The 26,633-nt window shown below is 42.6% G+C and overlaps 1 protein-coding gene across 1 annotated transcript in view; it reads right to left on the reverse strand.

The window, feature by feature from the left end:
* HTT (huntingtin) overlaps window positions 1-26,633 on the reverse strand; it is a 150,342-nt gene that overhangs the window by 68,988 nt on the left and 54,721 nt on the right. The window contains exons 23-32 of the mRNA XM_012002185.1: window positions 24,480-24,556; window positions 22,767-22,918; window positions 21,496-21,698; window positions 17,395-17,521; window positions 14,647-14,774; window positions 11,459-11,569; window positions 3,022-3,099; window positions 2,288-2,511; window positions 940-1,018; window positions 630-791 (exon numbers count right to left, since the gene is read on the reverse strand). Of these exons, the coding sequence (XP_011857575.1) occupies window positions 630-791; window positions 940-1,018; window positions 2,288-2,511; window positions 3,022-3,099; window positions 11,459-11,569; window positions 14,647-14,774; window positions 17,395-17,521; window positions 21,496-21,698; window positions 22,767-22,918; window positions 24,480-24,556 (1,341 nt within the window). The remainder of the gene's footprint in view (window positions 1-629; window positions 792-939; window positions 1,019-2,287; window positions 2,512-3,021; window positions 3,100-11,458; window positions 11,570-14,646; window positions 14,775-17,394; window positions 17,522-21,495; window positions 21,699-22,766; window positions 22,919-24,479; window positions 24,557-26,633) is intronic.

The raw sequence follows: 26,633 nt of genomic DNA on the forward strand, positions 1-26,633 counted from the left end.
TCTTGAGGAAACTGTGCATCATGAAGGGACATGACTAGCCAGAATCTAGTGCCCACAGCAACTGCAGGAGGAAGGCAATGCAGCCAAGAGGGGAAGAGTGCAAATGCTTGTGCAGAGCCACACAGCTCCCACGTGGACTCCAGGAGCGTGGGTCTCAGTTACTGTCTGGCTAAATTCTATTCCTTTTTAAAGAGGTAAGCTAACCTGTTAGATAGCCTGAAACTGCAGATGATCAATTATAGTCATAATTGATAATCCATTTAAACTAACTCTTTAGATTTTGCAAAAATGTTCCCCAAACAATAAATCTTAATTAAATCTCACAATTTAAATTCAAACTTATTTTGGAGGGGAGGCGAGTGGATGGGACAAACCTTTGGAAATCCCTAACAGCCAACCCCAGGTTAGCGTTGAGTCCAGGGAGCTGGGGCAAGGATGCCGACTTGCTGAGGCTGGCTATGCCCCGGGCCTTGTACTAGCTAAGTGCATGAAAAACATAAGCAGCAGCAATTGATGGGGGGTGGTTAAACACAGTTCACATTTCTTTAAAGTAGATTTCAGTGTCTTTCAGGGTAATTTGTACTAAATTAGGTACAGGTATGATGGATGAAAGATTAAAAGCGACAAACCTGATCTGAATCCAGAAGACAGTAATTAACCCGTAACTGAACCAGCTGCGCCAGCAAATCTAAAACCTGCTTCTGTAACTGCACAGATGTTGTTGTCGTGTACTGTTTTAAAGCTTTTATAACAAGAGGTTCAAACAAACGAATGTGATTATGAATAGCATTCTATAAAAAAACAAAAGAAAGAAAGAAAGAATCCATAAGTGAGCCTTCAACCAAAAGCTTCAAGCAAAATACCTGGGAAGTCTCAGCTCCAGTTTCATCTCTAGCACTGACACGCCTGAGTTCACACGCCACAAACGGCAACATTTACCTTATCTGCACGGTTCTTTGTGACACTTGTGAGGTTCGTCTTCAACTGGGTAGACACTTTCTGGAGGACATCAAACCATCTGCCAAATGGGAATAGAAGGGAAGCAGACAATAAGAATATCTTTAAATAATCTCCTCTGCACTCAGATATACTCCTGTTCAAACCAATTTCACATTCACACGATCAGAACATGTCAGACTGAGAAACAACTTGAAAGGCCACTCAGTGTGGCAGCATCACCCTCTCGAGATAATGACACTCTATTTACAGTTTACAGCTGCCTGACAGCCATCAAGTCTCGTCACCTGTGGAAGGCTACTCAAGTCTGAGCTTTTTACTGCTACAGGAAACTGACTACTCAGCCCAGTCTTAAGTGAGACTTGAGAGAAAGGTGAAAGTCATTTAAAAGATCAGTAATTTAGAAGAAATCACAGGATTTTTTTGGAGGACAAGCCTTGAAAATATTTACATCAATGATATCCTTTCTAAGAAACATATATGAAATTAACCCAAACATGCATACACTCACATGCTTATTAATACCACAAATGGTTACAGAAAGCATTGAAACAGACTTATTCCTGAAACTGGAATACACAGTAAGTACATCACTAACATACAGCCTGGAACATGGGTATTTTCCTTGACTCCTGACTCTAGTGTTTCAATTGTAGCTATTTAATCATTACATTTATAAAAGGAAAAATAAGGGATTCTGTTATTGCTACTATACAGATTAGTAACTCAAATACCTGTTGATACTTATGGCAATTTAAGAAGTCCTGTATTCCAGGCATTAAAGACACAAACATAAATTTAAGTAAAAAGAGATTTCTAGTCATAAAGTTGACAAAACACAAGGTAATATATCCAAGATGCTTCTATGACCTTCATACACCTCTGAATACCAGCACTACTGTGCTGCAATGAAGCTGTTCTTTCATCCTTGTTACAGGCCTGAAAAGTGCCACCAACACATGCCACACCACTCTACAGGGCCTGTGCTTTGAACGGGTGGGGACATTATGAACTGCCTTCTGGTTTGCTGACACACTTTGGCAATGAAAGCTGGCTGCTTCTCAGCCCACTCAGTGTTCCTCCTCCTCTACCCCCACCTCTGAGATGTGTAAGTCCCAAGTCCATCTCACTCACTGGCCACACACTTCTTGAAAGGCCGGGCTATGCCTTAAATCATGTTTGCATCACTCATATTTCCTAGAGTTCTTTGAATACAGCAGACTATTAGAAGATGTTGGCTAACATTTTTCGTTTTTATTCTTTTACAAAGTATTTCCTGCTTGCTCTTTTGTGCTTCCACCAACGACAGCATTCTTGCCACAACTGTTACCCCGAGGTGTCGTGCTCCTGCTCCGCCTGCACCATGTTCCTCAGGCTGGCGTCAGCGAGGGCCTGGGTGAAGTGGGTGTACGGGGCCATGAAGCAGTAGTGGTACAAGCCTGGCCTCACACTGGAGGAGCCAAGGCGCTGCGCTCGGCCTTGTGACTTGCTGGGGTTGGATGATAAGCCATCAAACTGGGAGGCCAAGTTTGTCCCAAAGAGAGTCTTCAACAACTATAGTGAAAAAATTGAAGCACAAACAACGTGGCATGAACAACACTTTAAGAATCTCCCACACAAATATCAAATCCATCTGTAAATAACTGGATACGTTAGCAAAGATTCACAATGTGAAATTCTTCCTGTGAATCACTATTATTACCTCGGCGAGATATTGTATGAAGTGCTGTTTGTACCTTAAATAAGAGTTTTGGGTTTCCTTGCGATTCTAAATGAGATTGAGCACGCTAAACAAAAACCCCGAGGGACTGGAAGTTAACGAGTGAGGATGCAGGGGAGCTTCTGATGTCCTTTGCTCTCCACAATGACAGACCTTGTCCTCCTGGGGAATGACGGGAAGGTCGGCCTCTTGGCTCAATCATGGAATGAGCTGAAAAGTGCTATGCTGGACCCCACAATCCTCCCAGCTGATTACGCCACCAGCACCTGCTTCTTAAGGAGTAGCAGCATTTTGTCGTCATACCTGAAAGTCTTAACAGAACAGGAAAAGAATGAAGCTCTTACTTGTTGAACACAAACAGTTGCCATCATTGGTTCTCGACTAAAGCAGGATTTCAGGTATCCTAGGATCTCCTCAACACACTGTGGAAAGAACAGTGAGACGGTAAGTGACTCAGAGATGACCCATTATTGTACGAATCCTAGACAGAAATCAAAGGTACAAGATAACTTCCATTTAAACAGTGTAAATAGTAGAGCAAAATCAGAGGAAAGTTTTCCATTTCTTATTTGAACAGAGTCAGTAAGTCTTGAAATCCAAGTTACATACATTACAACCACTCTTTCACATACCTACGTATCTGTTCATTCACTCATTAATTCATTAAACTGTTATCAAATACCTGTCGTCTACTAGGTATCCAGTCCTGTTCTCAGGGCAGGAATTCAGAAGTGCGCAAAGCAGCTAAGAGCCCTGCATCTGTAGAGCCCCTGAATATGTTCAGTGAACACAACTATGATACAGCAATGTGTGATTTACCACAAATCAGTCCTAGAATTATCTTATAGTGATAGGCAAAAATGACCAAACAACTACCTTAACGTTACTATTCTCACAAGAATTTTTATCAACATCTATAACAAGATGTACAGCACCCAATGTCCTTTACAAGAATCAAGAAGGGGCTGGGACCAGTGGTTCACACCTGTAATCCCAGCATTTTGGGAGGTCGAGGCAGGTGGATCACTTGAGGTCAGGAGTTCAAGACCAGTCTGACCAATATAGTGAAACCCCATCTCTACTAAAAACACAAAATTAGTCAGGCATGGTGGCGCACACCTGTAATCCCAGCTACTTGGGAGGCTGAGGCAGGAGAATCGCTTGAACCAGGGAGGCAGAGGTTGCAGTGAGCCGAGATGGCACCATTGCACTGGAGTTGTTACCTGGGCAACCAGAGTGAAAGTCCATCTCAAAAAAAAGAAGAAAGAAGAAGATGCTAACTCGAAGAGTGCCACCAATCTAGGCATTCAGAATGCACAGCCTGTTTCACCACTGCCTGGCTAATCATGAACCGGTTTCCAACAGCTGCTAAAAGCCAACACCAGTTAGACTGAAAATGCCTCTCTCTCCACTTGTTCAACAAAATATCCTCTACCAATAAGCAATAGATTCTTGTTGGTTTCAAATATTCAAGGGCCACACATTTTTAAAATTCTGATTTACTCAAATTATATTCTAAATGTTTAAGGTTGTTCTTGTCAGAATTGAATTTGTCACATGTCACTTTTTGTTTCTACTAGCTCCCAGCAGATATCTAATACATGCTTACTGAAAAAATTACAAATAGAGCCTGTGAATCACTATTTGTCTAACAAAGAACTTTAACAAATGTGTATGGAATGCTTTGTGTGCACCAGAAACGGAAGCCCTGGAAAAGGTGAGAAAGCATGCTGTTTCTGGCCTTTCAAGAGCTCCCCAAGTACCAGGGAACCAGGGCTCTGCTACAAATACTAATATCCAATATAACAGAGCGGGACTTCCAGTACTGAGCACAATGAGAGTGAGGAACTGGGTTTACCCTCCTGTTTGAAACAAACAAAGCCAACCAAAAAACAAAACAGACAAAATCCAGGGTCCTCAAGACACTGGCCATCAGCCAAGAAGGACAGTGATCCCTGGGAGACGAGAGACAAAGTGAGCCCCACAGCTGCCCCACCTCACTTCTTTAAGAGAGTTCCTAGGCTGTGGCACAAGGAGGAGGGACAGGCAACCCTCTGAATTGAGGAGGTGCTGAGAATCTAAGGAGACCAAGACAGCCACAGTTTATAGGACAGAGCACCAGAGAAGAGAGAACAAGACAGAGAGAGCCTTGGAGATCCGGGGAAGGTCCCCCTCGAGTACTCAGCAGAACTGTGTGTGTGAGAAAACTCCCTGGGGCCACAGAGGGAAGCTTGGGAAAGGATCAGAGGGAGCGGCGCTCTCGGCGCTCACACAGGGCTAGAAACAGTCACCGTTCTCAGCAGGCAGACTGGAAAACCCGAACTTTCTGGTTCATTAGGTAGAGTACTCATTATAAAGCAAGACCCAAAAGAGTAAACCATCTACATGTAACTCAACTAACCTCAGAGCAAAACTCAACAAGATCTCTGTGAACACAAAAATGTCTAGCATCCAGCAAAGTAAAATTCACAATGTTGGGCATCCAACCAAAAATTGGCAGCGATGCAAAGAGGCAGGAAAGCACAATCCACAACAAGGAGCATCAATCGACCAATCAAAAACACCGAGAACCGGGAAGTTATTAGAAGATCTTAGAACTAGCAGAGAAAGACATTAAAACAGTTATTACAACTGTGTTCACAAAGCTAAGTAGAGACACAGGGAGAAATTTTTAAAAGACCTAAATCAAACTTATATAGATAAAAATACAATTAGTGATATACACTGAACAGGGGCCAGACAAGGTAGCTCATGCCTATAATCCCAGCACTTTGGGAGGCTGAGGCGGATGAATCACCTGAGGTCAGGAGTTCGAGGCCAGTCTGGCCAACATGGTGAAACCCCATCTCTAATAAAAATACAAAAATTAGCTAGGTGTGGTGGCATGTGCCTGTAGTCCCAGCTACTTGGGAGGCTGAGGCAGAACAATTGCTTGAGCCTGGGAGGTGGAGGTTGCAGTGAGCCGAGATCGCACCACGCAACTCCAGCATGGGCAACAGAGTGAGAGTGTTTAAAAAAAAAATACGCTGGACAGGATTAACAATAGATTAACAGACAGACAACACATTAGACACCGTAGAAGAAAAGATTAGAGAACTTGCAAACACAATAATAGAAACTATAGAAAACAGAAAACACATAAAACACTGAAAAGAGCATCAATAAGCTATGGGACAACACTAAGCAATCATTTCGGAAATCACAGCCCCTTTAAGAGAGGAAAAAAAGGAGGGGGACAGGGCAGAAAAAAATCTTTGGAGAAATAATGCCCTAAAATTTTCCAAACATTAAAAATACTATGAAGCCACAGACCCAAGCTCAATAAACCCAGGCACAAGAAACACAAGATATAAAAAAACTACATCAGGGCATATCATTACCAAATCACCCCAAATAGACAGTATAAAGTCTGTCACCCACGCTGGAGTGCAGTGACACGACCATGGTTGTCTGCAGCCTCAACCTCCCGGGCTCAGGCAATCCTCCCACCTCAGCCCCGAGTAGCTGGGACCACAGACGCATGCCACTGTGGCCAACTATTTTTGCTTTTGTTTTTGTTTTTGTAGAGACAGTTTCCCGATTTGCTGATAAAGTCTTAAAATAAACCAGACAAAACATAGAAAATGGAACAGTAAGGAGTTACATGAAAAACCGTGTATAATATAATGCAAAAAGAAAACTCCAACACATAATACATTTCAAATACGTATAAAAATATGTATGGAATAAATAAGGATTAGAAGACAAGAAAAACAAAACATTACCTGTAAAGAATGTGGAATTATTATTTTTTATTCCTAGTGTTGCTATTTAGAAAAAGAAAATGATTCTATTTTAATTCTAAGGTCTCTGTGCCTTTAAATCCTGGAACGAGGTAAACTCACAGAAGTCTGAAGAAAACTTGCTCATACCCATCACCACATCAAGCTCACCTCTCCAGCTACACTTGTGCTCAGACCCCAACACTCAGCCCCGCACACATCCAGAGGCCTACACATGTCGGTGCAGGGGCTCTGATGCCTTCACCTAAGCAAGGTCACAGATAAGGCTCAGTAGTTTGTATATCTCAAGGCTGGCCTGACAATCCGAGTATCTGCATATCTTTCCAGCTGCCTCAGAACTGCTGTGTGGCAGAAGAGATCTCAAACCTTGCTATGCTGTGAGTCTGAGGGAGATTCCTCAAAATAGTCAAGGGCCAAGTGCAAAGAAGAACCTGTGAAAGCTTCTACCCTACATCCTCTCTAAAAGACCACAGATAAAAACTGAACAATTAAGCAGGTGAGGCTTCCAAAGTACAAACAAAAGGATATACGAGAAAGGTAAAATGGGCCTCCGTCATGAAAAGATGAACTGAGAAAAACAAAAAAGGAGAGGTGAGTAAATCTACCTTTAACTGTAAAGACACAGGCCAGAGAATAAGATGCTTAATTATCCAGTTATTCTTATGCCAAATGTAAAAATTTTCAGAGATGAGCTTATTATCTATATGTACCTTTAAACATATATACACACACACAACCATGTGGCTAATTCAGGAATATAAAGATCAACTAACATCAATCTTCACTAAATTGTGACTTGTTAATCATTTACTTTTATTATTTGGATAAGGCAGCATTTGATACATTCACTGACTGTAGTTGAAAAACAGTCATTTCTATATATGACAGTCATAATAATAATGTTTAAAAAAACCCACATACAAAAAAGAAAATCTTATTATTTAAAGAATCTCATTTAGATGATTTTTATTTCAGTATATCTCACACTCAAATTTAAACATGTAATATTTTCCATTTTGCTACAATGTGTTACACATGGAGACTGCTGGCCACTAAAGACTTCTTACTAAGCACAGTGGTTTAGGGCAAAGCGAGGGAGATCTGAAAATCTGGCTGGGCGCAGTTGCTGAAGCCTGTAATCCCAGCACTCTGGGAGGCTGAGGTGGGTGGATCACGAGGTCAGGAGTTCGAGACTAGCCCGGCCAATGTGGTAAAACCCCGTTTCCACTAAAAATACAAAAAATTAGCCAGGTGTGGTGGCAGGTGCCTGTAATCCCAGCTGCTCTGGAGGCTGAGGCAGGAGAATCCCTTGAACCCAGGAGGCAAAGGTTGCAGTGGGCTGAGATTGTGCCAAATCATGAGTGAACTTCCATTCACAATTGCTACTAAGAGAATAAAATACCTGGGAATACAACTTATAAGAGATGTGAAGGACCTCTTCAAGGAGAACTACAAACCACTGCTCAAGGAAATAAGAGAGGACACAAACAAATGGAAAACATTCCATGTTCATGGATAGGAAGAATCAATATTGTGAAAATGGCCTTACTATCCGAAGTAATTTATAGATTCAATGCTATCCCCATCAAGCTACCACTGACTTTCTTCACAGAATTGGAAAAAACTACTTTAAACTTCATATGGAACCAAAAAAGAGCCTGCATAGCCAAGACAATCCTGGGCAAGAAGAACAAAGCTGGAGGCATCATGCTACCTGACTTCAAACTATACTACAAGGCTACAGTAACCAAAACAGCATGGTACCAAAACAGATATATAGACCAATGGAACAGAACAGAGGCCTCAGAAATAACACCACACATCTACCAGTATCTGATCTTTGACAAACCTGACACACATAAGCAATGGGGAAAAGATTCCCTATTTAACAAATAGTGTTGGGAAAACTGGCTAGCCACATGCTGAAAACTGAAACTGGACCCCTTCCTTACACCTTATACAAAAATCAACTCAAGATGGATCAAAGACTTAAACATAAGACCTAGGACTATAAAAATCCTAGAAGAAAACCTGGGCAATAACATTCACGCCATAGGCATGGGCAAAGGCTTAATGTCTAAAACACCAAAAGCAATGGCAACAAAAGCCAAAATTGACAAATGGGATCTAATTAAACTAAAGAGCTTCTGCACAGCAAAAGAAACTATCATCAGAGTAAACAGGCAACTTACAGAATGGGAGAAAATTTTTGCAATCGATCCATCTGACAAAGGGCTAATATCCAGAATCTACAAAGAACTTAAACAAATTTACAAAAAAAAATAAAGCAAACAACCCCATCTAAAAATGGACAAAGGATATGAACAGACACTTCTCAAAAGAAGACACTTATGCAGTCAACAGACATATGAATAAATGCTCATCGTCACTGTTCATTACAGAAATGCAAATCAAAATCACAATGAGATACCATCTCACACCAGCTAGAATGGCGATCATTAAAAATTAATGAAACAACAGATGCTGGAGAGGTTGTGGAAAAATAGGAACACTTTTACACTGTTGGTGGGAGTGTAAATTAGTTCAACCATTGTGGAAGATAGTGTGGCAATTCCTCAAAGATCTAGAACTAGAAATACCATTTGACCCAGCAATCCCATTACTGGGCATATACCCAAAGGATTATAAATCATTCTACAATAAAGACAAATGCACACGTATGTTTATTGTGGCACCAGTCCCAACAGCAAAGACTTGGAACCAACCCAAATGTCCATCGATGATAGACTGGATTAAGAAAATGTGGCACATATACACCATGGAATACTATACAGCCATAAAAAAGGATGAGTTCATGTCCTTTGCAGGGACATGGATGAAGCCAGAAACCATCATTCTCAGCAAACTATCACAAGATCAGAAAACCAAACACTGCACGTTGTCACTCACAAGTGGGAGTTGAACAATGAGAGCACATGGACACAGGGAGGGGAACATCACATACCGGGGCCCATCGGGGTGAGGGGACTAGGGAAGGGATAACATTAGGAGAAATACCTAATGTAGGTGACAGGTTGATGGGTGCAGCAAACCATCATGGCACATGTATACCTATATAACAAAACTGCACGTTCTGCACATGTAACCCAGAACTTAAAGTATAATAAAAATAAATAAATAAATAAAAATAAAACCAAAGCTAGCCACCAAAAAAGAAAAAGAAAAAAGAAAATCTATGAGACTTAACTCAGGCTCTGCCACTGACTTATCTGGCCCCAAGAATGTCACATCTTTCAGCTTCGAGTTATGGTGTCAAATGGGCTAATATGGCTCCACCACAGTGTGGATGTAAGATAAATGAGACACTAAAACTCATTTTTAACAAGAATATCTATTCATTCAACAAATGTTCACTAAATTCCACAATCTTCCAGGCACTGCTATAGGCACTGAAAAGACAAGGAAGTAAAATAAATAAATAGTATGTTTTGTGAAAGTTGCAGATACAGGGATCAAATCACTTTGTCAGACCCAGACAAAATTGGACTAGGAAGGCACAAAGGGAGATGGGGTTCATGCTTATGTGCCCCAGCTTAGAGCTGTTTCCAAAGACTTTCCAACAACCCTAGAAGAAACTCTTCCCGTACATCCTTTACACATCTGCTGTGCATGGCTTGCATGTTCCACGTGAATACATGTTTCTATGACCAGATTTATCACTAGCCATTCTGGAGGACTGCAGCAATTCAGTTAAAATACTCTCAACTGAACACCTGCCCAGTGCCTACAATTCCACCAGTGAATGACGACAACTCTGGCTTTCAGCCTCTGGAGCCAATGAACTCTGCTTCCAGGGAGCCTATGTGATTCTCTCCCTTTCTGACAATAACAGCTTCCCCTTCCCCTTCCTTCACCAGAGGCACTGGCAGCCGGACATGCCATGCATCCCAGATTATAATCCTCATTTCTCATGCCCAAACTGACTCCATGTATTTGGACATTTCTCTGAAGTCTTTATTTATTTATTTATTTTTTTTAAAGGTTGACTGTTAGACGATGCTATGGGTCAACGAGAAAAATGAACAGGAAAAGAGAGTACAGAGAGAAGCAAGTTTTGAAAGGATGGCCAGGAAAGTCTCACCGAGCAGGTGACATTACTGAAGTCTCAACAAGTTTTATTCTGAGGGAACAATGGAGTATCAACACAGCAGGACACTAGATAGCCATTAAAAATGACAACTGCGCACACTAAATAGATATATGGGAAAAACATGAGGAATAACAGAGAAGAAGCACTAACATATGTAACAATTAAAACTAGGTAACCTTGTGTGCATGTCCAGATAAAAAGATTCAAAGACATAAGAACAAATGAAGTGCATTAGACATACTGTATTTCATGTGAAGACACACATTTGGTGGGGGGAGGCATCTGTCACTCCTTTTAAAATGCATTATAAAGTAAGATGTACTGGTAATGGAGAGATGGCTATATACATAGAAAGGAAACGTAGCCAAACTCAAACAACTGCAGAAGCTGGGTTGTGTGTACATAATAGAGTGTTTACCACAGCATTCTAACTTTCCCATAGTTTTGAACATTTTCGCTATCAACTAGGGGTGCGGCAGGGGAAATTCCTGGACATAAAACCAGAGAATATAACTGTCAACCCCAGTTCTCTTACTTCCTCAGGCACAGAAGAGCAAGTCACACCTCCCGCCCCGCCCCTTCATCTGTCTGTTTTGCCCCTTTCCACTTGAAAAGGTCAAATTAAGAAATAAAGTACTCTATAAACACATTTTTAAACCCACTAATTTTCTAAACTAAACTGGGTCTAAGCTAATACGTGATAACAGACAAAAATAGAATACAAATAGAACCTTCCCCCCAAACTTCATGGCTAAGGCAGAGTCAGACTCGGGTCCTGTGATGCAAGTCCGTGGCGCAGGGAGGAGTCTCCCGGAGGCACCCTGGAGAACCGGACTCCATCCTAGATGAACTCAGCCCAGAGGACGCACGTCAAAACAAGACACAAACCTTCCCAATGTCCTGCAGTGTGGCCAGCTCTAGAATCTGAGAGAGAACGTCCAAGGCTGAGCGAAGAAACCCTCCAAATTTTTCCGTGCTGTTCTGAAGATCCAAGGTGACCTTGAGAAGGTGAAGGAGAGAACACACGGTTACTGGCCCCGTCAAGATCTCGTAAAGTACAACCAAAGATACAAACATTAACGGCTGCGGCAGATGCCTCCACTGTGCGGCGCTGTACATTGACCTTGTAGGGCGTGTCTGCGTGTTTCTTGTCAGCACTGGGAAAATATCTTGGAAAGAAATTCCTTTCAGATAGCTATACAAAAACTACTCTTTCAAAGGCATCTTTCAGGTTACACTGGCACTACTGAAAGATGTAATTCCTAACTTTCTTTCATAATGAGAAAAAAAGGGTTAAATGTCCATCATGATCAGTATCTGGTATGTGGTATATCAAAAAATAGAAAATACAAAGTCCTATTCCTTATACATTAGGATCCCTGGGAAAAATCACTGTCAAATTCACATAAGGTTGTTCAATTTGGATATAATAAAATATTACCCCTGGTGTAAGATGTATTAAGATTCTAAAGGATTTCATGTAATTAAATTATACAGCAATTCTATTTTACAGACTCAGAGTATGGGTCAGGACCAAAGACATCATGTATAACAAGAAAGGTAAGGCGAGACTAACTAGGAAAATAAATATTGGCAAAAACACTGCCTCAGGAAAGAAGATGCTCATAAATCTAAGAACCCTTGTGAAAGAGAAGCTTTCTCTGGGCAAAGTCAGAAGCAGGCAAGAGACAGACACAGAAACTGAAAATGTGAGTGGATCTAAATACCATGACTAAGCTAGGGTCAACCTGGGAGTGCCCTAAGGCCAGCCAAAGGAAAGAAAAATCCAGCAGCACCACCACTGAGGGTCCAAGGGATGAGGTGATGTGGTGATGTCATGTGAAATGAAGAGCCCAGGGAAGAAAGGGTTCTCCTCCAATGCGCACAGCAATCTGACCTCTCCTGGACAACGGGTAAGTGGGAGGGAAAAGAAGGCATGGAATTCTGGAAAGAGAAGCTCACCATGGGAAGGTCTAGCTCTCAAATAAGGGAAAAGAGGTCATGAAATGAGAATTAAGATGAAAAAGCCTCCGGGTTTTCAGAAGAGTGGCAAAAGTTCTGTGGAGACTGAAAACCAAAGCAAGAAACCAGGGAAGACAAAAGGAATCAGAGGAGAGCAGGAAGGGCCACACGAGAAATGGGGAGTGGAGACGCTGAGCAACTCAGCAGAAGGAACCAAGGAAACCAGAGGCAATACTCAAAGATCCAGCAAGACCCGCCAGCCACTCCAAACAGTTCAGCTGAGAAGCTGCGCAGCAGGAGCTGACCGCGGGGATGACAGAGCAAAGGCAACAGGAGTCCAAGATGCCAGGGAGGCCAGAATTACAGCAGAACATGCTGGAGTTCAGGGTATTCAGGAAGGAAAATAATAAATAGACAGCAAGCACTAGGAGCATAGAAAGGTGCCCCGAAATTCAAGATGATATGAGCTGAAAACAGGTGGAAAAGCAGTAGCTTCTCTACGGCATTTTTCGACATGCCGTCTTCTGCTTTGGGAGCTGACATGAGAACCACGCAGCTTAAAGAGACTCCAAACCTTGTAAAATATGAAGACTTTTATATCTTCCAAAATTATCAAATATCCTTCAGAAAAGAAGCCACATAAGTTTGACAAATGATTTTCAGGGGAAAAAAAAAAAAAACAAAAACCATGAGAGTATCCATTAGTAACAAAAACAGAGGAATACCTGAGGATTCATTTACCAAGAAATGTGCAAGAGCTATGTGAAATAATCTTTAAAGTTTTTTTTTAAATCCTTTAAATTTCATGTGCTTCTGAGGTAATTTTAAAAGTTCTGAACAAATTGGAAAGCATCCCACATTCTGGACAGGGTGACTTAACATCTGAGGTATAAGTTCTCCCTAAATTAATCTACAAGTAGAAGTTGATTCTATTGTTCACATCCCAAAATCAACAAAGAAGAATATCCAGAAAATTCTAAAGAACAGGAGAACTGATCCCCTCATAAATACCATGAAGCTAGAATAATTAAGAAGTATACTTCTAGCCGGGTGCAGTCGCTCACGCCTGTAATCCCAGCACTTTGGGAGGCCAAGGAGGAAGGATTACTTAAGCCAGGAACTTGAGACCAGCCCAGGCAACTTAGGGAGACCCTGTCTCTACAAAAAATGTAAAAAGTAGCTGGCTATGGTGGCACACGCCTGCAGTCCCAGGTACCCAGGAGCTGAGGTGGGAGGATCACTGGAGCCCTGGAGGTTGAGACTGCAGTGAGGCATGGTTGCACCACTGCACTCCAGCCTGGGGACAGAGCGAGACTGTCTAAAAAAGGAAAAAAAAGATGCTTCTAATAGATGAGCAGACAGATAGATTGATATAACAAAATGATAAATGAAACTAGAGAACTATGAGAATGTAAGTAACGCAAGCCAATTAGTGCAGAAAAATTATTCTGTAAACAGCATTGGGGACAACCAAAAACAAAAATTCAATTAGATGCATACTTCATATCTAACAAATTGCAGATGAATAGAAAATTTTAAAGTAAAAAAAAAAAATGAACTAGAAAACTAAAACATCCCTAGACAGAAAGGCCGGCTCTTGGGGTTATCTGGTCAACAGTTCCTTACACTGACATAAAAACTTTCCCTAGCTGATAACAAGTGGCTCACCACGCCCAGACTATTTGAAACACATGGTTTATGCTGAACGCCTGCTTTTCTTCTGTGAGTCTGGAATTGTGGCTCATGTTAGGCAGAGGGGACCTGCAGGACCAGCAGGTTGCTGTATTTTTGTGTGAGCCTCACGGGAGGGAAGGAAGCCTGTACACGGATCCCTCCAGACTCCACCGAGGCCACTTCCCCCAATAACCTGGCTGCACATCCTAGCTCTCTCACTGTAATCAATCTTAGCTGTGACTACAAACAATATGAAAATCCAAAACACCTGTATGATAGACGCTATCATAAAGCTGAAAGACAAACAAACTTGAAAACACGATTTGTAACTCATATCTCAAAGGGCTTATACGTCCTACAAATCATAAGAAAAACATCAACAATCCACTAGACATAAGTATGTGGGCATATATATTTTCAAAAGATGCAGAGGCCCATACCTTGTAGTTAGCGTGTGTAGCTTTCAGGACATCATGCAGTTTGAGGTATGAAGGAAGATGATAGAAACTCCCCAGTGATGAGGATTTACTTGTTGTAACAGGACCCGAGGTATCAGATTGTCTAGAAGCTTTAAAAATGTACACACAACAGAAAAACTTTTAGATCAAAATAACTTGCCAAGTTTTAAAGAGATTACTGGAAATAATGACTTTTTTTAAAGCATTCTAGTACGAAAATACTCAAATGTTACCTCTGATCTTTTGATTAACTAGAAGTAATGAGAAACTGACTAACAAACGTAAGTACAGCCTAAGTACTAAAACAATAACAAAATAAGAAGAGCGGTGTGCACAGCTGTTTTGCTGTGGTTGCTTGTTTGCTTTTTGAGAAATCAGTTAGAGAATCATAGGAGCGGCTAATTCAAGGACCACTGACCAATTCCAGAACCTCTCTGAGCCTAAGATTCCCTAGTGGCCAACAGCTTCATGAGCACACCAAGTAATCAAACAGGGATGATGTAAAAATGTTTTAAAGACAGTAAGGGCACAAACATTATCATTAAACCGATACTAAATATTAAAGTGCCAAGCACTATATACAACTATTCTACTCCAGTTTGAAGACTTTTGACTTGCAGTCCTTAGTTTATTTAATTCATCAGAAAGATGACAGTCATATACTGATAATTTTACACTTGTAAAGGCTGAGGTTTTTCAACAGGTAAATCTTCCTCCTGTACTACAGTCAAACCTTAGAAAAGAGCATCTTTTAAAACGCTTTAAGGCCAGGTGCAGTGACTCACGCCTGTAATCCCAGCACTTTGGGAGGCCAAGGCAGGTGGATCACTTGAGGTCAGGAGTTCAAGACCAGCCTGGCCAATATGGTGAAACTCCATCTCTACTAAAAATACAAATATTAGCCGGGTGTGGTAGCACGTGCCTGTAATCCCAGCTACTTGGGAGGCTGAGGCAGGAGAATCGCTTGAACCTGGGAGGCGAAGGTTGCAGTGAGATGAGATCGTGCCATTGCACTCCAGGCTGGGTGAAGAAGCAAGACACTGTCTCAAGAAAAAAATCCTTTAATGTGTTGGTCAAGGATACGAAATTTCATTTACAGACAGGAGGAATGAGTTCAAGAGATCTACTGTACAGCATGGTGACTGCAGTTACTACCAATGTACCATATGCAGAAAAATCACTGAAAGAGTAGATTTTAAGTGTTCTCACCACAAAACAATGGTATGTGAGGTGATGCATAGGTTAATTAGCCATTCCACAATGCATATGTACTTTTTTTTTTTTTTTTTTTGAGACAGTGTCCCTGTGTCACCCAGGCTGGAGTGCAATGGCATGAACTTAGCTCACTGAAACCTCCACCTGCTGGGTTCAAACAATTCTCTTGGTTCAGCCTCCCAAGTAGCTGGGACTACCGGCGCACGCCACCATGGCCCAGCTCACTTTTTTTTTTTGGTATTTTTAGTAGAGACGGGGTTTCTCCATGCTGGCCAGGTTGGTCTCAAACTCCTGACCTCATGATCTGCCCACCTCGGCCTCCCAAAGTGCTGGGATTACAGGTGTGAGCCACTGCGCCTGGCCAATGTATACATATTTCAAACATCATGTTGTATACTATAGATATATACAATTTTGTCAATTAAAAATAAATAAATAGGCCAGGTGCAGTGGCTCATGCCTGTAATTCCAGCACTTTGAGAGGCCGAGGTTGGTGGATCACAAGGTCAGGAGATCAAGACCATCCTGGCCAACATGGTAAAACCCTGTCTCTACTAAAAAAAATACAAAAAATTAGCCAGGTGTAGTGGTGCACACCTGTAGTCCCAGCTACTTGGGAGGCTGAGGCAAGAGAATTGCTTGAACCTGGGAGACGGAGCTTGCAATGAGCCGAGATTGCACCACTACACTCCAGCCTGGGCGACAGAGCAAGACTCTGTCTCTAAATAAATAAATAGCCTTGATATAAATGCTATATACACAAAACAAACGGGAGAACCATCACTGGCCCCTGGGCACCAAGAGACAGCGTGAGAATGGGTTTGGAGGGAGACTGTACAGACAGGCAGCCAGGCGACCCAGATAGCAGAGGCAGCAGCAGTCACTTCATGCTTTGCCAGGCTCCTCTCCTGCCCCTGCCACTGCCCTCCAAGAGCAGTATGGATGGGAATTCGAAAAACTGCAGTCACAACTAAATCCTAGCCCCTTCTGTTCTGACTTTTTCATGGGTTAAAAAAAGGTCCTCCAAACTCGTGCATGGTTTAAGCTCCTCCAACTCAGATGACTTTATCCCCACTTTATCTCTCCTTTAGTTCTTCCAAATGTAAATATTCCATTTCCAATCAGAAATTTTGACATATCAGAATCAATTTTTTCACTCACTATATCTATTCCTAAGCATCTACATCACTTCCCTTACTGAAAATCAGGAGGCCTCTCCAGCCCTCACCTGCAACCAGCGAAGCACAGGAGAGTGAGGCTCCGTGCTGGGGCTGGAAGCCTGGAGGCTGCAGGGGCTGCGTGTCAGCAGGTGGCACTTAGAGATGCTTCAGACCAAAAGGTGGTCTGTGTATGTTAGTCATTAGTTTCTAATATCTTGAACCACACCTGGAGAAACCTTCTCTCACTTTACTGATGTGTATTATATTTCTCTAAAACACCAAGTTACTTAAATCCTATGTTGCTACATGACAGATGCTGCACTCCTGTCCCTCCCTTCCCCACACTGTTTCCTACCTGCACTGGCCTCACTGCCTTTCTTGGGACTCAACGGTACAGATGCTTGTTCTCCTGGTTCTTTCTCCTTCCCCTTTCGTCGGATGGGACTTAGAGAAGGGGGGTTTGTTAGAGAAGGCAAGGCTGCCTAAAATAGAAAAACAAAAACAAAAAACAAAAACATGTGATGGAAGTATAACAAAACTGAAAATTAGAATATTTGGTTTTACCATTTATTAGAAAGAGCTAACCCATGTCATTCATTTTGTTCTTGGACCCCTATATGTACAGTTCAGACACTGTACACATTTTATTTACTTTTACCCACACAATGGTACATGGCAGGGACTGGCCCACAACTTGCTAACAGGTACACAGAGAACAAGTTGAAGATGGAAGGAGTCCTCAGGGAGCCCCTAGGCCCACGCCCTCCAACAGCAAACAACCAGGGCATTCGATGTTAGCCATGACACCATGACATGAGAAAGGGGTGCAAAGCAGCATTTTTTTTTCTTTTTTTTGAGATAGGCTCTCACTCGCCACCCGGGATGGGGCGCAATCATAGTTCACTGCAGCCTCAACCTCCCAGGCTCAACCAATCCTCCCACCTCAGCCTCCAGAGTAGATGGGCCCACAGGCACACGTCACCTCACCCAGTTAATTTTTTAATTTCTTGAGGAGACAGGATCTCACACGATAATGCACAGGCTGGTCTCGAACTCCAAGCTCAAGTGATCCTCCCATCTCAGCCTCCCAAAGTGCTGGAATTACAGGCATGAGCCACCATGCCCAACCCAAAACAGCATTTTAAACTCCCTTTTCAAAAAGAGGAAACAGGCTCAGAGATGAAGTAACTTACTCAAGGTCACAGCTGGTTACCAGCAAAGCTAGAAGTCAACAAATCCAGATGTATTCATAAAGTCTGAACTCTCTCCAATACACAACACATGAGAGAATATAAAACATGGAGGCTCCCATCACTCTAGGAGGCAGCCATCATGGAGCAGAGTGAAGGCAAGATGACCGAGAGGTGGAACTGAGGTCCTAGCTCTGGTACTTACTCACTCCCTGATCTTTTAGAAAAGTGCTTGTTATGGTTTCAATGTCTATAGTCCCCCAAATTCATACACTGAAACTTAATTACCAGGGTGATGGTATTAGGAGGTGGGGCCTTTGAGAGGTGACTGGGGCATGAGGGCAGACCCTCATGAATGAGATTAGCGTCCACATATAAGAGGCACCAGAGAGCTCCCTCACCCCCTCACCACGTGAGGGCAAGGTGAAAGTCCTAGATCTTGAACTTCCTAACCTCCAGAACTGTGAGAAGTAAATTCTGTTGTTGAAGCCACCCAGGCTATGGTATTTTGTTATGGCAACCCATGGTGACTAAGACAGTCACCTTAAACCATAATAGGATGAGGGGCTACAATCGGGTGCATGGACTGGAAGGCATCAGGGAAGAACTGCAGATAGTACATGAGAGGTCAGCCAGGTGTGGTGGTTCACGCCTGTAATTCCAGCATTTTGGCAGGCCGAGGTGGGCGGATCATGAGGTCAGGAGATCAAGACCATCCTGGCTAACATGGTGAAATCCCATCTCTACTAAAAATACAAAAAAAAAAAACAAATTAGCCAGGCATGGTGGCATGGGCCTGTAGTCCCAGCTACTTGGGAGGCTGAGGCAGGAGAATCGCTTGAACCTGGGAGGCAGAAGCTCCGTCTCAATTTAAAAAAAAAAAAAGAAAGAAAGGCTACTGCACTGAAAACCCTGCTTGGTAGAAGGCACCAGTCACCAGCTCACTGACTGTATGAGCCCATCCACAGTAATGTCCAGAGATGCAGAGCCACAGAGACAGAAGGTGGGCCAGTGGCTGCCTGCAGCTGGCGGCATGGGAGGTTTTGGGTGAAGGGCACAGAGTTCCTTTGTGGGTTCTAAAACTGATTCTGGTGATGGCTGCACAACTCTGTGGGCATACTAAAGAGAATGAATTATATACTTTAAATGGGTGAATTATATGAATTATCTCAAGAATGCTGTTTCCTGGCTGGGAGCAGTGGCTCATGCCTGTAATCCCAGCACTTTGGGAGGCTGAGGTAGGCGAATCACGAGGTCAGGAGTTCGAGACCAGACTGGCCAACATGGTGAAACCCCGTCTCTCCTAAAAATACAAAAAGTTGTGGTGGCAGGCGCCTGTAATCCCAACTACTCAGGAGGCTGAGGCAGGAGAATCACCTGAACCTGGGAGGCGGAGGTTGTTGCAGTGAGCCAAGATTGTGCCAGTCCGGGCGACAGTGTGAGACTCTGTCTCAAAAAAAAAGAAAAAAGAAAAAAAAAATCAAAAAACTAGCTGGGCATGGTGGTGCACACCTGTAGTCCCAACTACTGAGGAGGCTGAGGCAGAAGGATCACTTGAGCCTGGGAGATCAAGGCCACAGCGAGCTACGATCATGACACTGCACTCCAGCCTGGGCAACAGAGTGACATCCTATCTCAAACAAATAAAATTAAATTTTAAAAAAAATGCTGTTTCCAAAACAAAAGGCTAGTGCAGTAATCCAAGAGGGCCAGGAAGTCTTGCAAACAAGGTCCACCTCAGAGCAGTGGGAAACTCTGTGGGCCCTCTGAAAGCCAAGTGAAGAGGACACTCAAGATGGCGGCAGCGGCCTGCAGGGTACAGAGAGGGAAAGGCAGGCAGGACCAGAGCAGTGCCCAGAGATGTAAAGACATGATCTGGAAGGGAAACGCTGCTATGGAGGGTGGCAACAAAAACCACTAGCGATGGTTAAGGAAGGATGGCTGAAGTAGTAGACAGGGTCCAGGCCAAGAGGGCCAAGAAGTCTTGCAAACAAGGTCCACCTCAGAGCAGTGGGAAGCTCTGTGGGCTGAGGCTGAGACTCTCCAGAGATGTTTGCAGAGAAGGGAAGTGACTGATGGCAGCTAAAGGAGAATGGGAAGTTAGTGGGGAGATTTTTAAAGGTAGAAGACACAGCAAAGAGAGAGTAAACAGATATAACAGTAAGTGAACTGGTCTATCTTAGGCTGGGCGTGGTGGCTCACGCCCATAATCCCAACGCTTTGGGAGGCCAAGGCGGGTAGGTCACTTGAGGTCAGGAGTTTGAGACCAGCCTGACCAACATGGTGAAACCCCGTCTCTACTAAAAATACAAAAAAATTAGCTGGGTGTGGTGGTGCATGCCTGTAATCCCAGCTACTCTAGAGACTGAGGCAGGAGAATCGTTTGAACCCAGGAGGCAGAAGTTGCAGTGACCTGAGATCGCACCATTGCACGCCAGCCTAGGCAACAAGAGTGAAACTCCGTCTCAAAAAAAAAAAAAAAGTATGTGAACTGGTCTATCTTAAATCCATTGTGCAAACAGTTAACATTTGTTTTGAAGTTGATTTTATTGCTTCACAGAAAAGCAAAACTGTCCCTGAGATTGGCAGAACATTCTATAACCATGGACATGCTCTATAACTATGCTAGGCAGGACAGTAGCCATTAACTAAGATTTAAGGAGACAGCAATGAGGTACTTAGCCAGGAAAACCAATTCTGAGCTTTCTTGGCTAATGATGGAAACCTAAAACTAAAGCTAGGTATTTCCCTCTTAGGGGTAACAGTGACTGATGATACCAAAGGAGCTGTAAAACACATGGTCACATTTTTTTTTTCTTTTGAGACAGAGCCTGACTCTGTCATCCAGGCTGGAATGCAGTGGCACAATCAAGGTTCACTGCAAACTCCACCTCTCAGGTTCAAGCAATTCTCTTGCCTCAGCCTCCCAAGTAGCTGGGACTACAGGCATGTGCCACCACGCCCAACTAATTTTTTTGTATTTTTAGTAGAGATGGGGTTTTGTGATGTTGGCCAGGCTGGTCTTGAACTCTTGGCCTCAAGTGATCTGCCCACCTCAGTCTCCCAAAGTACTGGAATAACAGGCATGAGCCACTGCACCCAGCCACATGGTCACATTTTGATGTTAAATTTAGTGTCACAATCTGAGCAATTTTGTTCATTTAAAGCAAAAGAGAATAAAGAAGGGACAGATTACTAAATAAAGATAGTCTGGAAACCCACAGTCATTAAGGCTATATTAATCCAGCACCTAAGTGGGACATTACCTTTATTGCAGGTCCAGGAGCCACGTCGTCCAGGACATGTGCACAAATGTTGATCACCTTCAGCAGGTGGGAGAAGAGCTGCTCCACCATGGGCACCAAGGCCCGGTCCCCCAGGGCTGGCCAGACCTCCTCTTGCTTGGTGGCTGCTGGGTTGGCTTCTTCTTCAGAGGCCCATGAACTTCTCAGAGATTTAGGAGCACTGGCTGTGATATGGGCATAGATATTACCTCTCTAGCCCAACAGTATGGGAAGGACAAATTGCTTGGGGAACTGAAGTCATTTAAGACCCTAATCTATGTTGAGAGTTGGCCAGACATCTGTGTCTGATATTCAACGGATAAGCCAAACTCAAACTCAAACTGATGTCTTCCCCACAAATCTGTGTTCCCGATTTCCATGACTGTCACCACCACACACCTGCCCAGGATGTGAAGTCATCCCAGGTTTCTTGGTCTTCACAACCGAAGTTCAGTTGGTGACCCAGGCCTGGCAATTCTGCCTCCTTCATTCTCTTACGATCAGTGTCTTCCCTACAATCCCAAAGCCATTATCTTGGTTTAGACTCCCCATCTCTTGCCTTAGCATCAACATTAATCTCCTGAGTCTCTCTACCTTCTCCTCCAGCCCACATTCAAGTTGGCTGAATGATCTTATTAAAATACTCATCTTTTAGTCCCTTTCACGAAACTCTCCTATAGCCTCCTAAAGCAAAGAACACAGGTCCCGATTCTTTCATGGAGATTGGCAACTTCTCCCAAAATCAATTTCAATGGACTCCGTCTTCCTTGCTGGCCACATCCTCCGTTATCATCGCCACGGTGCTGCACCCTCTCCCTGTTGTGCCCTTTCCTATCAGCCCATAAATCTGCCCGAGGAGAGTGATCATGGCCACTCTGTGTGACCACTGCACTTTTGTTTACATGTATCCCCTCTAATCTAAAACCAACTTGAGAATGGAGTCCATACTTTATACTTTCTTACCATCCCAGTGCCTGAGGCAGTACTGGCATATGGTGCCCACTAAGATGAAATTCAAAATGAGTTTATTTGTAGTTAACTGAGGGGCTATACTGGGAAGAGGCCACTTTAAAATACTCAGCACAGAACAGCTGCATGTGTTTGTGCATATAGGTAACATCTGAAATTTGACTAAAGGGACAAGCCATCACTGGCGATGACCTTTTAGTATTTTCCCCTCATATGCTCACCACCCCCATTCCCCGTAAGGAAATCAAAATCCAAGCCTCGGAGTCCCTGCTTCAACTCAGTACCTGCAAGCAAGTTTCCGGCCAAAATCAAAGCATCTTGATGGGCTGAGAGATCCAATGGGAACCAAGCTGACGAGAGCAGGGTCAGAATCATCGTGGCCATCCCAACGGTACAGCTCTTCCTAGACTCATCGGAGGCGCTCAGTGGAGGCACTCTGGAAGCAGACATTTGCAAGGTCAAATTATAGAAAAATTTCAAGCAAACAACAGTCTTCCTTTCTCCTGCAATTCCAAGAGAAAAGCGTGTCACAATATGTTTTATACCAGCTCAGAAACTGTTTTACTGTTAATCAACTAACAACTTTCCTATAAATTAAAGCTCCATAAAAATCATTTGAGAAATGAAATCAGGTAGTAGATCTGAATAAAAGTACTGGGGCCTAAGTGTCCAATGAAGGAATGCTTCCACTAGGGCATATGACAATGGTTCTGCTGAATTGGAGATGAGATAGCTACCCAGACATTTGGGCATCTTAATGCCATTGAATAAACAGGCCCAAAATAAAAGAGAATTGGCTGGGGTGAGCTCTTTATTACTATGGATAGTATACTTGATACCCAATGGGGCAGGTCTGACGTGGTTAGTTTTCCTGATACTAATATTATCTTGGTTCCCCAATGGTATCCTTTAATACCCCATATCTTGTAGTAAAAGTTATTGGAAGACAAATCGCAATTTCATATAAGGAGGACTACCCAGGGCTCAATCCCCTAGAAAAAAGAGTATAAGTCAAACTACCAAGAACTGAATCCCAACCACCTGAGGTGCTGAGGATTAAGAGAACACAGAATGGGTATGGAGAATAGAACTCATAAATATCAACCCCTTGTGAACAGATACAGAAATGAGGATTATGGTGTCTACTCATATTTTCTTTTTTATCACTTAAATCTATCTATATTTTAAATTTTAAAAAGTATTAGAACTGTATGTTTACTTGAATGAATTTTTAGCTTTCTTTAAATTAATACATTTTACTCCAATGCCAACGTTGCTCAGAAGTCAAGTCTAGTGCCGGACCTATGACTAGAAACCATAGTTGCTCAGTCTATATGTGAGGAAGGCAGGAAAGCAATCATTCTAGAGCAGAGAATGTAATCCACTTCAAGCAAATGTCAGCTGGTTATTCACTGACACACACAAGAAATCTACAGGTTTACTTCTCAAATGTGATGTGAGTCACCAAAATCATTCTCAGTAATTGATACACAGAATGAAAGCTTATTCCTGAATGCTGGAGAAGACTTGAAATTATTTCCCAGATGTGAGTAGGGTCATCTACTGGGGGAAAATCATTTTTAAGTAAAAGCTGTTAATGTAAGTACAGTAGTTCCTAAATCATCACCATTTCATATGTTAGGTCACATTTAAGTGAAAAAAGGTTCCTAAACTTCTAATATGCAGCAAATAATTCTGGAAAGAATCAAGCTAATGAGAAAAGTATTTTGCCAGCATATGAAAATTCCCCTAGATGAACTTGAAGATCACACCCTCAAATTCCCAAAAATGCCTAAGAACATTTGGCATTCAATTCCCACAGCTCCCGTCACTAGTCTCACACAACTAATACAGCAGAAACAAGTATTCTATCAGATATTTTTCCAAAAGCCAAACTGATAAAAGACTTAAAAAGAAAGAAAAAGGGCATCCTAATAACTACGTTTATATTATACTGTTGTAGACAACTATTAATACATACTGAGGAAAATACATACCCACAGTGCCAACCTAAACTCCAAATGCAAACTGGGAAGGCAGTGGAAAGAAGACACAAAGCTTCACAGCATCCAAACTACAGAACAAAGAAACAATAAAATCACACCCAACCACCACAAAGGTTTATTGAATTATATCTCCTTTTACCCTTTATAAAAAGTACAAACAATGAGAACTGAGATCTGTGTATGATAACCACGGGATATCTGTCCCAGCATGGTACAACTTCCTACTTTAGACAACTCAAATACATGTTATTGGAACGGCAATTATATCCCAATGAAGAGAGGTTCCTGTGCTGCCCACACCCTGGAATGTTGTCCCACCCTTCCGCCTCTCAACTGTCCCTGCACAACCTTAGGAGCGGAGCTCCAGCTGACCACATCATCTCCCTGACCAGCCTCCAGAGACCGTAAGGGCAGGAATCCTGTTTTTACATCCCAGGCCTACAACAGTGTCTGACACATGTCAGCCACAATAAAAATAAATAAGCAAAGTTTACAATATTTTGAACAAACCAAGGGAAGAACAAAAAAAATAAGCAAAGTGTACAATATTTTGAACAAATCAAGGGAAGAACAAAAAAAAATAAGCAAAGTTTACAATATTTTGAACAAATCAAAGTTTACAATATTTTGAACAAATCAAGAGAAGACCATACTGCAGACAGCCCAAACAATATTTAGTTTTCTATAACATGCAAGTATTTCTTTTGTCAAATAAAATAAAAAGGTTTGGCTGGGCGCAGCGGCTCACGCCTGTAACCCCAGCACTTTGGGAGGCCGAGGAGGGTGGATCACGAGGTCAGGAGTTCGAGGCCAGCCTGACCAACCTGGTGAAACCCCACCTCTACTAAAAATACAAAAATTAGCCAGGTGTGGTCCCCCGCACCTGTAATTCCAGCCACTCAGGAGGCTGGGGCTGGAGAATCGTTTGAACCCGGGAAGCAGAGGCTGCAGTGAGCCAAGATCACGCCACTGCGTTCCAGCCTGGGCAACAGAGCGAGACTCTATCTCAAAAAATAATAATAAAAATAAAAAGGTTTAACCTGGTCACCAACAAATTAACATTACTTTTGTATATTATTTTTTCTGATGACAAAAGTTATACTTGCTCATTTTAGAAAATTTGAGAATACCTGAAAAATATAAAGAACACAAAAATCATCCACAATCCCAAAATTTATCTTGGTGATTATCTGCCAATGTGAGAAATGTATATATGTAAATATTATTTTTCTTAACTGAAATCCGACTATACCCCCTACTAGGTTTGTATTCTGCCTTTTTTCACTCAATATTACAATTCAGATTATATATCTCCACATTGTTAAAAATTCTCCAAAGCATCACACTATACACTAGCATATGTACATAATTTAATTGTTCTTGAATTCTTGGATATTATGGTTCTTTTCTAATGTCAGCAACATAAATTATTATTATAAAAATGTAAAGATGGGTGTGGTGGCTCACGCCTGTAATCCCAGCACTTTGGGTGACCAAGGCGGGTGGATCACCTGAGGTCAGGAGTTTGAGACCAGCCTGATCAACATGGAGAAACCCCATCTCTACTAAAAATACAAAATTAGCTGGGTGTGGTGGCACATGCCTGTAACCCCAGCTACTCAGGAGGCTGAGGCAGAAGAATCGCTTGAACTCGGGAGGCGGAGGTTGTGGTGAGCTGAGATTGTGCCATTGCACTCCAGCCTGGGCAACAAAAGCAAAACTCCGTCTCAAAAAATAAAAATAGGCCGGGCGCGGTGGCTCAAGCCTGTAATCCCAGCACTTTGGGAGGCCGAGACAGGCGGATCACGAGGTCAGGAGATCGAGACCATCCTGGCTAACATGGTGAAACCCCGTCTCTACTAAAAAAAATACAAAAAACTAGCCGGGCGAAGTGGCGGGCGCCTGTGGTCCCAGCTACTTGGGAGGCTGAGGCAGGAGAATGGCGTAAACCCGGGAGGCGGAGCTTGCAGTGAGCTGAGATCCGGCCACTGCACTCCAGCCTGGGCGACAGAGCCAGACTCAGTCTCAAAAAAATAAAAATAAATAAAAAATAAAAATAAATAAAAAATGTAAATTATAAATATTTTTCCCTTAGTATATATTACCAGGTCACTGAGTTAATTATAATCGAGACATTTTAAACTT

Source organism: Mandrillus leucophaeus, unplaced genomic scaffold (assembly GCF_000951045.1).
Source record: "Mandrillus leucophaeus isolate KB7577 unplaced genomic scaffold, Mleu.le_1.0 Scaffold68, whole genome shotgun sequence".
NCBI lineage: Eukaryota > Metazoa > Chordata > Mammalia > Primates > Cercopithecidae > Mandrillus > Mandrillus leucophaeus.